This window comes from Cupressus sempervirens, chromosome 3, assembly GCF_028749045.1.
Source record: "Cupressus sempervirens isolate cs-2001-9-10 chromosome 3, ASM2874904v1, whole genome shotgun sequence".
NCBI classification, from domain to species: Eukaryota; Viridiplantae; Streptophyta; class Pinopsida; order Cupressales; family Cupressaceae; genus Cupressus; species Cupressus sempervirens.
Window position 1 is genome coordinate 6768678 of NC_143120.1, and position 13940 is coordinate 6782617.

General features: G+C 36.0%; 1 protein-coding gene across 1 annotated transcript in view; it reads right to left on the minus strand.

Annotated features, from left to right (window-relative positions):
* The window catches only part of LOC149564451 (uncharacterized), a 265933-nt gene extending 256643 nt beyond the window's left edge, over positions 1 to 9290 (minus strand). The window contains exons 1-2 of the mRNA XM_089818003.1: positions 8739 to 9290; positions 8593 to 8643 (exon numbers count right to left, since the gene is read on the minus strand). Coding sequence (XP_089674129.1) covers positions 8593 to 8643; positions 8739 to 8893 — 206 coding nt within the window. The 5' untranslated portion in view covers positions 8894 to 9290. The remainder of the gene's footprint in view (positions 1 to 8592; positions 8644 to 8738) is intronic.
* Between the last annotated feature and the right edge of the window lie 4650 nt (positions 9291 to 13940).

The following is a 13940-nucleotide window of genomic DNA, read 5'->3' on the forward strand; positions in this document are numbered from 1 at the left end:
CATGCCATTACACTCAAAACTCAAGGTACACTATGTAAAGGAAAAGACCAAAAATAAAATAAAAATGCTCTGAGTTGGCTTGCAAGAATAGTAACACATAGTTTACCAAATTTAATTGGGTTGTGCCTAAATGATAATGTTTAAATCAGTTTTCAGTATCAAATTTTCATGGATGCGTTGAAAAATGTTTATAGTTGTTGGAGGAAGATTTGGGGAATGGTTTCGCAGCCCTTGCTGACTCAAGAATTCCTTGAATGTATCATTCTACTGCTAATTTTCTCCCCGATGGGCGCGTGTTTGTGGGTGACAGTAATTCAAATAGTTGGTATAAGTTCTCTAGTGTGCCTTTTCCGACAAAGATGAGATTGGAAGCCTATGTTCCATACTATCTGGATCCCTCATTTAGTTCATTATGCCCAAATATAACGTCTTTGTCAACTAGGAACATCAAGTACGGAACCAAAGAACTTATAGCAAGTGTTGGTTAAAATCTGATTAATTTGGCTACTTTGGAGGTGTTTCTAATTAACCACAACCAATTTTCTATTGATGAATGCGCTTGTATTTGCAAAGGAGATCAATGAGGAATTGGAAAACCATTGACATCGAATCCTCCCCAAAAAAGCATAAAGATCTCATTCCGAATGTAATCTGCTCCTTTACAATTTTCCATAACACCATAATTAAACAATTTTTTCAAATTAAAGATCTCATGTCTCACTATCCATAAATTAGCAGACTTAATGCCATAAGTCTTTGAATTCTATTCTGGTATTCCAATTCTAGATTTATGGGACCAAACATAAAAAATGCATCTCTGACTTTGCAGGACTAACCGCCAACATTCCCCTTCGGGATTCGTGACATGTTTAACTGCCTCCTATGTTCTATAAGTCTAGTGGTTGTATCAGGCATTCATAGATCGATCTTTTGGTGCAACAGGAACCCTAGCTTGTAAGAAGTGGTATCAGAGCTTTGTCACAGGTTTGAATCTCCCCAGGTAGCTCTGTAATGTCCCCTCTAGCTAGGGCAAGAATACATGCAAAACGAATGTCAGAATTTAGACAGAGATAGATAGATGATTTTTAATGTCCACGAGGCTAAACATAGCTTATGGGACAACCTTCCAACTAAACCAACTTTAACAATTCTGTTCTTTTTTTATGCAAGTTGATGATGAGCCCACCTAACTTCTCAATGTTCTCCTCGCTGAATAAGTTGTACCAAGAGCTGCAAGATATAATATCTGCAAATTTGAACCTGAAATCCTTGTACGCCTCACATTCTAACAATAAGTGTTGCTCGATTTCCATCTTTCCAAAGTTGCAAAGCGTGCAAACTTTCTTCCCAAGACTCTTTTGGCCTCTACCATCACCCGGTTTCATATCGCAGTTGATGAGAATTAGTTTTGAGTTGTGTAATAAGACGCCTATCCCTTCAAGAAATGTTGGCCCCTATATATATGCCTTTTGGAGTTGATCACATGTGGGGTTGAACTCGCTGATATAATAGGATTTTTTCCTTCCGAGCTCATTTCCCCAATTTCTCTTATATGATTGCTCCATAACAAAAGATCTTTATTTCTTTATTATTTGCAGGACACACACTGAAATGAATATTCCATTTGTTCATCCACTTGATGTTTTGTTGCATCCATGTATTTTTACGTTTGCACAATATATCATTAAAGACCACTTTAGGCCATCTACCTTCACACACTGTTTCAATTCTTTTTAGATTACTAATGAAGATAACTAATGAAGTGAGCCATAGCAATTGCCTCGATAGGTGCAGCCCCAACTTCACTTCAAATATTGCATTATGAATTTCTTTATAAAATAATAAATTATATTTCACTATTCTACCCTCTATCCTAACCCTAAACTTAAAGAGGTCTCCATATCGAGATCGAGAACCCTCTTGAGGATTGTTAGGTCCCTAGTTACTTCTTCTATGAAGTGCTCCCTTTAAGGTCCTTCTTGGAAGAGACATTCTCTATCCACAACCCTTGTCACATATGCATATGTTAATATCTACGGAATATTCCAGCCTTAAAAACTGTTAGAATCTGAAAAGATTAATAACCCAGAAAACTAGTGCAAAGAGTAAATATCTAAACTATGAATACAAATGATACAAAATCAAAATAGCATAATAGAGTTAATCTCCAAGAGAGTAATGCAAATGCTGGAAGCAAAATAGCATTAAGAGGATGCAAAAACCAGAGATGCAAATACAAGCCAGGTAGCATGCTTATATAGGCTAGGAAGAGGGAGGAGGTGGCAACACCAACCAATGAGGAGCAACCATCTATCGGACTAAAGATAGCAAAGTATCTTCCCAAGATAGCTAATTGATGCTCACATGTAGGAAGGTGACACCTCACAACCATTCACCTAATAAGACATGCTTTATTAACCTAAGCGAGATTATTAAAAGTGTAGGAAAAACCTAGCAAAATAAGAAAAATAAAAAACTACACTAACACCCCCCCATAAGCGAAGCTTAGGTGGATGTAGAAATGGGTCCCGGCAACAAGGCCTGATCAGGTACCCAATACAAGAAAAAGAACTAGATGAAGGAAACTAAGCCTCCAATCTAGGAAATGTCCCAAAGAGAGGAACAAAAAAGAGCATGAAGCATCTCCAAAGCATGAAGCTGCAAACTCTGTCAAAATACTGATCTGTAGAACCTCCATGGAAATAGAAGGCACGAACCATCAACCAAAGAAGCATAGAACAACAAGTGAACCCCCCATAATGTTGAACAGGGAGAGGGGTGACAAGAACACTGAAATGCAATGCCAAAAACATCTGCAAGAAGAAGAATCAGGAACACCAATAGTGCAATATAAGCGGTGTCACCGACACACTGCATGGGCTAATGTCATGGAAGAAAAATTCACTTGACAAAGGTGGATGAGCACAAAATGGAAAAACATCATGACCCCCCATGGCACTTTATAACTGAGTGCGAGTACAAACAAACACAAGGTGTACAAGATCCTAGATATGCAAAAGCAGGCACTTTATCTCAGTGCATTTACAAAAAAAGGAATGCAATAGAATAGAAGCATACAATGCTCAGAAGTCAAAAAGAAGAGTGAGCCAAAAGAACAGAAGAAGAGATTCCAGGACCTGTAGAATCCAAGTAATCCGCCAGAGTGCGAAAGTGCAAAACTCGGAGGAGAAAGAACTTGGAGTAGAATCTGGATAAAAGATCTCTGTAACTGAATAACTCACAGAACCAGCTTTCCAATGATATCTGGCGAGCCCAGAAAAGAGTCCGAATGAGCGAGATATGGCTCCCGGAAGGCAAAATAGAACATCTGGCTTTGACTGCCAAAATAGGCAACCAGACTGTAGCAAAAATCAAAAACACCTGTACCATCATCTCCATCTCAGAACCAGCTTTTTGATGCATTTTTCGAATCAAAAAAATACGTCCGTATGCTCAAGTTACGGAAGAAAAATCGACAGGGCCTCCTCATGAAGAGCATATGCTAAAAGTGAAACTTGGGCACAATAATCAAGGAAACATATAGTACCATTGTGATCTACTCGAAAAATCATGCACTTTCAAAAAAAGAATCACCTCGATACGAGGTCGTATGAGAAAGTTATGATCCTCCGAAGTTTCCAAATCGAGAACTGTGCATAGTCATGGCTGAGAATCTGCAATTTCTGAAGAATTCATGCATGAAAATAAAAAACCAACTCCACTAGTGGATAGAGCACAAAAAAATAGCCAAGTTCATAATAAGAATCATCAAAATCGGAGTCCGTATGAGCAAGAACGAGACATTTGAAAACTGCATTCAAATCTGCGACTGCCAACGGAGAGGGGTATGGTTGTAGCTTTGCATGCTCAATTCTAAAAAATATATAGCTTGCATGCAAAATCTAAAAGATACCCAGATGGTTTTTCGAGGCTGCGAACAAAACCCAGAAAGCGTTTTTCTTTCTGATGTACAAAAGATGTTGCTGTAGTGTAAATCAGACGCCTTTAATAGTAAAAAACAGCTCCAAAAATCAAAAAAAGACCCCAGCAACCAAAATATGACATGCAAATGCTGGATCAGCTTCTTAAGTCCATCAATGGCATGCTGGAACCTGCAAAACTGATCGAAAACTCCAAATATGCAAGTTGGTTGTCAGATTTGAGATTGAAACCCCAGAGAAAAACTGTTTTTGTCAAAACTTTTCTGATTCTCAGGATCATCCAAAGATGCAAGAGAAGAGCATACTTCGTTTTTCAAAAAACTACAATAAAGTTTATTTGCCTCTCTCGAATCTCTCAAATAAGGAAACTAAAATCTACTCTTGCACATAGAAAAGCTCTGATACCATGTTAGAATCTGAAAAGATTAATAACCCAGAAAACTAGTGCAAAGAGTAAATATCTAAACTATGAATGCAAATGATACAAAATCAAAATAGCATCATAGAGTTAGTCTCCAAGAGAGTAATGCAAATGTTGGAAGCAAAATAGCATTAAGAGGATGCAAAAACCAGAGATGCAAATACAAGCCAGGTAGCATGCTTATATAGGTTAGGAAGAGGGAGGAGGTGGCAACACCAACCAATGAGGAGCAACCATCTATCGGACTAAAGATAGCAAAGTATCTTCCCAAGATAGCTAATTGATGCTCACATGTAGGAAGGTGACACCTCACAACCATTCACCTAATAAGACATGCTTTATTAACCTAAGCGAGATTATTAAAAGTGTAGGAAAAACCTAGCAAAATAAGAAAAATAAAAAACTACACTAACAAAAACCATATTAAGATCACTCTCTTCCCTAAAAAGAGACTCTTGATCTTAAACAATTGACCATGTTAAGATCACTCTCTTCCCTAAAAAGGGACTCTCTTGATCTTAAACTATTAACCATTGAATCCATGTGTTTCATTCCTTTTGAATCCCATATCTACCTATACAAATATACATTTGTATATGTGTATAGGTAATCCATAGACATCATTCATAAAATAGATGACATACATAAATAAGTATATTACATCATACCTTCCTTACCTTGTGTTTTGATCGGTACACGTGGTTGGATCCCAATTCTATTGATACTTTCATTGGTTCTTGAGATTATTAAATTAATTCATGCTTCTTTTGTCTTCCTATAATACTTGCTTATGTCCACTATTAACCATAACTTCAACCTTATCCTTGATGCTTTAACTCGCAAAATAGACCATGGAGATATATGTCTTTGATATGTGGTTATGTCTACCATATTGGACTTACTAATTCCTTGACTTTGATTGCATCTATAAGAAAGATTCATCAATATTTACTCATGTGTTCCCCCTCCATACTTCACCTTTTAATTTGCATGCAATAGCACCTTCCGACTCTATCTTATTATAGCATGGGTTAGTACTTCCTACAACTTGTCTTACTAAAATCTTAATTAATGATGTTTCCTTTATGTGCCTCTCCTTCTCACATATACATGACCACCTTCAGACTCTTTTACCCTGATGTGCTCCCTTTCTTTGCCTGGTCCATGGCTTGATCGGACCCATCATAGATCTATGTTCCTAACTTCAAAGGTGATTGATTAACATCCTCATCATATTCATTTTACTATAAGAGAGAGCTTTAATACGTATGCAGCCTCATATTCATTTTTTCCACCATTGATATTATTTTCTAATGTTGTTATATATCATGCTCTTCTGAAAGGTTGCACCTCCTTCAGACATTTAATTCCAATGGAAATTAGCATGTGATTGATGTCCTAAATTACTAGTGATCAGCTAATTATTCTTATAGCTTAATTGATGATGCTTCATAATTATCATGATTATATAATCGCTGTCATGTATACATTTTTCCAGATTTGATGTTGTTATGTGGAGCGTTTGTCATATCAGGTTTTTTAGGAAAATTGCACAATTTCTATTATGATTAATATATCATTATGACATTTCTTATATTGATTAGATATATTGATTCTTGATAAGAGGTCTTCAAGTAATTGTTGGTCAAGTGGTTATTGACTTTTGCTTGTTCCATTATCTAGATGGTTGGCTTGATCTAATTTGTGATCCACATTTAAAAAGACTTTTTTATATTATTAATATTAGAATCTACATATTAAAATATTATTTATCTTTTATTTATCTAGCTTCATTATTATTCATTTTTTAATATTATTGCTCAATAGAGGTTATTATACTTATGATTTTCATAGGGACATGATTGTTGGACTAATAGCCCCTTCAGGATTTCTAACATGGCTTGGCCGTCTTCTATGTTCTATAAGTCTAGTGGTTGTATCGGGCATTGACAGGTCGATCTTTTGGTGCAAGGACAACCCTAGCTTGTAACAAACTCATCTTCCAGGTGAACCAAATAGTCCCTGCAATATTCTTAAAATCATTTTCAGGATTTAAAACTACTTGAATTGTCAAATACAGGAATTTGACAATTCCGGCATTATTTAGTTCCACCAAACAAACAAACCCTTGTGGAAGTTATCTTGGTCTTTAATTTGATCTTAAAGGTGTTGTAGAGTCATGTAAAACTCTAACAAAATGTTAACAATAAAAAACAGTCAGAAAACCCTAAAAAATCACCAGGAAAAAAAAGGCAATTGTAAGGTGAATCACAATTATATTGGCAGGAAACCTTTCCCACAATTTTTTGGTGTACAAAATCATTTTCTCCTCAAAGTTCTGATTTATAGTGATAAATTACAATGCTCTACTGCTTTGTACTGCTATGTTGTAAAGAAACCCCTATTGATCCTATAATAATTTTAAAAACATGTTTAAAAAAGCTAGAAATCACAGAGAGTTTCATCCTAAATATGTTACAATTTCATCTGTTGAGGGCTGCAACTCCCTTAATTGTACACATAGTTGCACTGCCTTGAGGAACGGGGGTACAAGTTTCTGAGAGGTGGGGACAGAGGGGCCTTAATTTGGGGATGGTTAGGGGATGGCAGGGGACCCGGTGGGGGTTGTGTATACTATACATATGGTACTTAAAATGTTAGTTATGAAAATAAGTATTGCAATATAAGATATAAAGATGTAAAAGAGTATGTACTTGAACATTGCATTGAATTGGAACATCGAACATTGAACATAAATAGTCAAATCAGCAAATAGTCAACACCGAGATGTCCCCCTTCCTCGGTGGAGGTGGAGGAATTTGGTGGCACCGCTAGGGACAAGGGAAAGGAGTTCCCAAATACCTGGTGCGTCCAAGTCTCCAAGACATGGGGCAAAAAGAGGGGGAATGCATCCCCGTGTCACAATGATTGTACACAAAGCCCTGCTAATATTGTAAGTAGCAAAATATTTAGGTCTGATGCAATCTAGACTATCACTTATATTTAAACCCCAATTGTCCCTTGCAAATAACATAAGACTGGGGCTAAAAAGTTTATATGAAAGCATATTTGTCCTCAACATATAAATGTAGTCAATCATGGTCTGCAGTTCACCTAATGTATATAAACCCCACCTAACCCTGCAAATAACAACATACCCAAGCGAACGCTATAAAATTGAATGGAAATTCTATGTCAAATACGGTCCCTAGGCTGGCTAAATATCAGAAGTAAACCTCTATTAGCACTCGAAAATAGTAATACATTTAAACAACTTATAAGTTTCACAGGATGTTTGTCCTAAGCATGATACAACCTAGTCTGTTACAGTCTGAAATTCACCTGGATATGATAAACCCCCATTAACCCCTGTAATTAGGTAAAAGGAAAGTACCTTTCAATCTAGGTCTCCATGGCTTGCAATTTGTCTAGTTTCTATAAATAAAACCCTCACCCATGTAATAGTTTGACATGTAAGCATGCTGTCCATCGTAAGTTGCAATTCACCGAATTCAGCCTAAACTACTATTAACACTTGTTAATAGCTAAGCATGGAAGTTTCCTGCAATTGAGTCAAACATCACTTGCAATTTGTCTATTTACATAAATAAACCCCTATGAACCAGAAAGTAAACTCTGTCATGATGTTGCCATTAGCATATCATAGCTTGATCAACTGGACAGCCTTCTTGTCGGTTGCTACTGGCTAATAAAGCATATAGTAAACATGATGCAATCTAATCCCTATGACTTATAATTCACCTGATTTGTCTATTCAAACCCCTATTAACCTTGCGAATAACCAAACATGTGAGTTTGTTACAATATAATCCATCGTGACTCGTAGTTTGCTTAATATTATTGATAGACACCCAATCAGCCCTTGTAAATAGCTAACCATTTGAGGATGCTGCAACCTACTCTATCATGGAAATCAATTCACCTAATTGTCCTAGATACAATTTCAACTTACCCTTATAGATAATCTGTGCAGTCCGATCAAGAAGACTTATGCAAATTGGTTTACTACGATCAAGCTAATCTCAAATCAAAGGCGAGCATATAAAGTAAAATATATTAACTGTACGGTTGACTACTAGAAATACAACAATCGAGTCCATGGTGGCCGGGAATTTGCCTGGTATTCAGAAACTATCGACAAGTAACCCTGGAAAAAAAAAAAAAAACAATAACAATAATTTAAAAAGAAACAACAAATAAATGGCTTACACATCAAAAGTATCCTTGCCTCCTGGCTCGTTCCAATTGAGATCCCAGTACCTATAAAGGAAAAACAGAAATGATGTCAATATCTCAAATAAATCACAATTTTAACTAAAAATACCAAATAACATACACTTTTATAGATTTCTTACCCTCTATTAGTCTCTTTGTTGAGAACTTCGAATAAATTATCAAGCCCACCATAACGTAAGCCTGTAACAATACCCCCGGGTTTCGAAATCGTGACCTGCACAATTCCATTGTCTAGTATAATGTGGTGGCCTAGATCTTTAAAATGCACGTCCATGCTTTATTCTAAAGATTTGCAATCACTTGGTTACTAGCCAGGGAAAGAAAATTTTGAAAACTGAAAATTCCCGGGATGCCGTTGAGTTTGAATGGAGTAGAAGATTATTGATTTAATACTGAATTTATGATCTTATTCTCATTGGCTCTGAAGTTTCAGCTTTTATTGCGGTGTGAGAATTTCATCATCATCGCTTATAGCTAATTTGGCGCATTTTGTTACTGCATTTAAAAGAGCACCAGCGTGGAGAGGATTGTGGCAGACACTGTGGAGAAACTGAGGAGGAAATACATTGAGTTTTTACCAAAAGAAAATATCTCCAAGCCCGTTTAACTGTCGATGCTGCAAATTTCTCTCTGTGAAACTCTGCGTGGCAACGAAGCTAAGCATTTTGTACAACTATTTTTTACTTTATAGGTTTCTTTTATTCATTTTAATATGTAAAATATAAACTATAAATTTAATTTAATTTTTTAATATTTAATTCAACAGAATTAAATATATATGCAATAGTTAGAAAAGCCAGGAAAGTATTGAATTATTCAATTCAATTGACCAATCAATTCATAGGATTTAAAAGATTACAAGAAACTTTAAATTTTTATATCTTTTTCTAATTTTTCATTATTCTTTAATCACATTTTTCATTCATTCATTCAACCATACTATTTTTGTTAGGGATAAAATTCAATTTTTTCCAATAAAAATACAAATATTTTCTAACAAGTCTATCATGCATTAATAATGCATTAATTACAATTTTATCTTTTCCACATTTGTGACAAGTAGATTAATTTTTCAAGTTTTACATTGATGTTTATCTTTGTCATTTGCAAGTCTATCATGATTAATTACAACTTTACCTATATCACATTTGTAACAAGTGGATTGACTTTCACAAAAATAATCAATTTTATCTTCGACATGATAAATGAATGTCTAATCAATATTAATTATCACTATTTATTTTTCTAAATATAGAGTTAAATGTTTTATATTTCTTATTCTAAATATATTGATTAGTTTTACATAATGTTTATTTTTGTCATTTGTAAAATTTTATTTCTTTAAGTTTACACTATATTTTATTAGTTACTATTTTACAATCTTATTCTAATTTCTTTTATACCATTTTAGAAATTGTAAAACTAATACTAACCCTCAAACTAATTAGATATTTTGGTAGTTTGAATTAAGTAATCAACAATTTATAAATCAAATATTTCAACTTATAACTAAATTGGTAGAAATGACTAGTTCATTCATATAATATAACTTCTATTGTTATTTATATATTTCGTAAAATAATATAATTATTAATATTTTTTAAATTCCCTTCAACTATCTCTATCATTCTACCTTTAATCGTCCATATAATAACATATCATTCTCTTTTTTAGCTCTCTCTTCATATCCTTCCTTTCTACCTATAAATCTCTATTTTCCTTCTTTTCCAATTATTTAAAGGAACTTAGACTCATTGTGTCTCTTGTTATTTACTTGTCATAAACTAGTACTATTGTATTCACTTTGCACAATTAGCTAATTAGTTTTGCAACAATTATATTCAATTATTTCTACCTTGTTTCAATATTTCTATTATTGCAATAAAATATAATTAATCTATAAATTATAAAACTATTAAGTAAGAAGCTATTATTGATAAGTAGGAGATAATTTCCACATTGACCCGTATTTGATGAGTAGTGATTAACATGAATCCATCTCTCATGATAATGAATGGAACACTTAGCACTCATTGGATCTAGGTAGTGATTGGAGCTCTGATATGCATAATATTATTCATGCATTAAACATCTTGTATATAAATATATAGTATTCTATTGGTAGAAAAAGAAATTATTATGTTATAAAAACAAACTATTTGTAAACACTAATCAATATAATAGGTATAATACGATAGTATTAATTATAATAGTATATTCGGAGAACGGGTTTGAAAAGGCTGAGCAAGCAAATTGGTATGGGTGAGGTGCGTGATTGAGCTGCTTACTAGGGCCTACGTGCCCTAGCCTTGGGTCCCTGCTCCTTCTCGCAGTTGTAGGCTGCATTTTTACATGCACAGGGGGGAGTTTTCTAGTGTTTAGGGGTGCGTGGATAGGATTGTAAATCCATATTTTCTTTGGCTAAGGGTGGACACATGTTACTGCGTTTTGTGGTGACTATTAGGTTCTTGGTTGGGAGTTTTTTTGGGATCGAAAATCGTGGGCTTCCTATCCCATCCCTCTTTGCTAGTGGATTGTTGGGCTTGCCTTATGGTGAATCGGGGTTTAGTTTTATCTCATATTGCCTCTGAGGATATGGAGATGGCTGATTCGTCTTCTTCAGCACATGCCAATGGTGAAGATCAATTGAGTAAACCTACAATGGGAGATGGGGTCTCATCCTCAAAAGGGATGCCTCGAATTAAAAAAGTAAATGGATGTTTGGAAAGATTTGAAGATCGAGTTGTTCTGGTTATTCAACCTGAGCATATTTTAGAGGATGTTGAATACTAGCATAATCATGCCCTTATTTGCAAATTTTTGGGCCTTCATCTCTCCCTACCTATATTGGATTCCTAGGCTCGTCGTGTTTGGAATCCCGAAGGCGATATGGAGATTATTTTGGCAATGAACAATTATTTTTTGGTTATCTTCTCATGCATGTCAGATAGGAACAGGGCATTTGAAGGAGGCCCTTACTTCTTTAACCAGGTGGGGCTTTTCATCAAGCCTTGGCACATGGGCTTATCCCCTCGTGGGTACATGTGTGGGTTCACTTGTCAAGACTTCCTTTGGAATTCTGGAGGGATGATAGTCTCCACTCAATCTCATTACTTCTTGGAAAGCCTGTGGGAGCAGCTACACAAAATCAAGATCTTAAGGTAATATCCTATGCTTGTATTTGTGTAGAAGTTGATTTAACTAACCCATTACCATATTCCATGGAAATACACCTGGGATCCTCTTCTTGGATCCAATAGCTAGATTACAAGACCCTCCCTTTTAGATGTCGAATTTGTCATGAATATGGTCATTTACTCCACAAATATCCCAAATTTAAGCCCACTCCCTTGGATGCTTCTGGTCCTCATAAGGGGGACAAGGGGAACACTCCTGCATCTACTAAACCTGTGGATAATGAGGGCTTTACTCAGGTTAAATCCCGTAACAAAGGAAACGGTAAGAAGAGAACCTAGTTGGATAGACACAATGATGGTACTTTCAACAGATTTGATGTTCTTGAAGACCTGGTATAGGAGGAAGGTATTTTGGTTGAGCTTTCTTCTAGGGATAAGGGTCTGCATGAAGTTTAGGAAGAAAAGGAAAAGGAGGATCAATTGCTATCTTTAGAGGACCTTCAGAGTGTACAGATTGATGTGGATCTACCTTCTCAAGTTTAGGATACTAGGATCCCCAGGCGTCATAGGCTCTAATGAGTTCGATTGTGGTGGCTATAGATCCCCCTGCTCCTAAGGGGGCCTCAGATTTGGCCAAGGGAAGCAAAGCCCATCCTACTTTAGGCTTATAATAGAAATCCTTTAAAAAGGGGTCTCTTGATAAACCATCAAGGAGTGGCAAAAAGACTTATCAGGAGAAGGTCAAGATTATGGGAGATACTTTGGTTGAGTCTGGGTTTGTGAAGCCCATTGATTCCCACTTCTCCCACCCCCATAAATGATTGTTCTATCATGGAATGTTAGGGGGTTGAACAACATCCCTAGACAAAAGGTTGTTCGTAAATTAATTGATTCTTAATCACTTGATTTGGTTTTTATTCAAGAAACTAAGCTTACAGTGGAGGGTTTGGCTAATTGTGCTTCACGCATCTAGCCCTAGGGCAATTGGCAAGGAGTGGGAGCTCAAAATAGTTCAAGGGGGTTGCTTGCTTCTAGAATCCAAGAAAAGTTCTCCCCTTATGGTGGATTTCTAGTAGATCCTCTATCTCTTTGGTTGCATCTTGTTTGGCAACTGGAGAAAGGTGCCTTCTTTCCAATATTTATGCTCCTACTGATATTTTAGGCAAGTTAAATCTTTGGGCTCACATTAGCTACATCCAAGCCTTAGACCCATATCTCCCATGGATTTTGGCTGGTGATTTTAATTTTGTTACTAGTTTAGAGGAAAAACGTGGTGGGGTTGCCAGGCTGGATCCTTCTGCAAATCTTGATTCCTTGAATCTCATTGATGTGAAGCCAAATAATGGTGTCTTTACATGGAATAATAGGAGATGTGCAATTGAGGCTATCTCAGAAAGGCTTGATAGATTTTTGGTTTCTTGTTATTGGACAAACAATAGGCTAATCACCATTTCAGAAATTCTTGATTGGAGAGGCTCTGATTACTGGCCTATCAAGCTCTTGGTTACTGCTTATGGAGTCACCAAAAATCCTTCTTTTAAATTTCAGTTAATGTGGTTAAGAGATCAGTCTTTGCAGGATTGTATGGTGGATTGGTGGTATGAGGGGATGTCTCCCCATGGGATGACAATGTTTACTTTTTGTAAGAGGCTTCAGCATGTTAAGTATAGGCTTAAGAAGTGAATAAACAATGTTTTGGGAATCTATAGGCTTAGAGGATTGCTACTCAAGCTAAGTTAGACAACATCACTCGGTTGATTCAAGATCAAGGGAGTGATCTAAGTGAAGTTGAGTCCTTGGCTCTTAAAGGATTAGAAGAGTGGGAGCTTCGAGAGGAGATCTTTTGGAAGCAAAAATCTCGTGTTGATTGGCTTCAGGAGGGGGATAGGAACATTGCATTTTTTCATAATTTGGTCAAGGCTTGGAGATAGGAGAATTCTTTCTCCTCTTTGATCTCACCTAAAGGGGCTCATCTCTCTTCCAATATTGATATTTCTAAGGCCGCGGTCAACTATTTCTCAAATCTCTTTTCTAAGGAGGATCTTGATGCTAGGGATGAGGAGAGGGCGATCTTGGATTGCATTCCTCACCTAGTCTCTGGGGAGATGAATGGGGCTTTCTTACGGCCTATTTTACTATTTGAATTGGAGAAAGTGGTATTTAACATGAAAAAAGGTAAGGCTC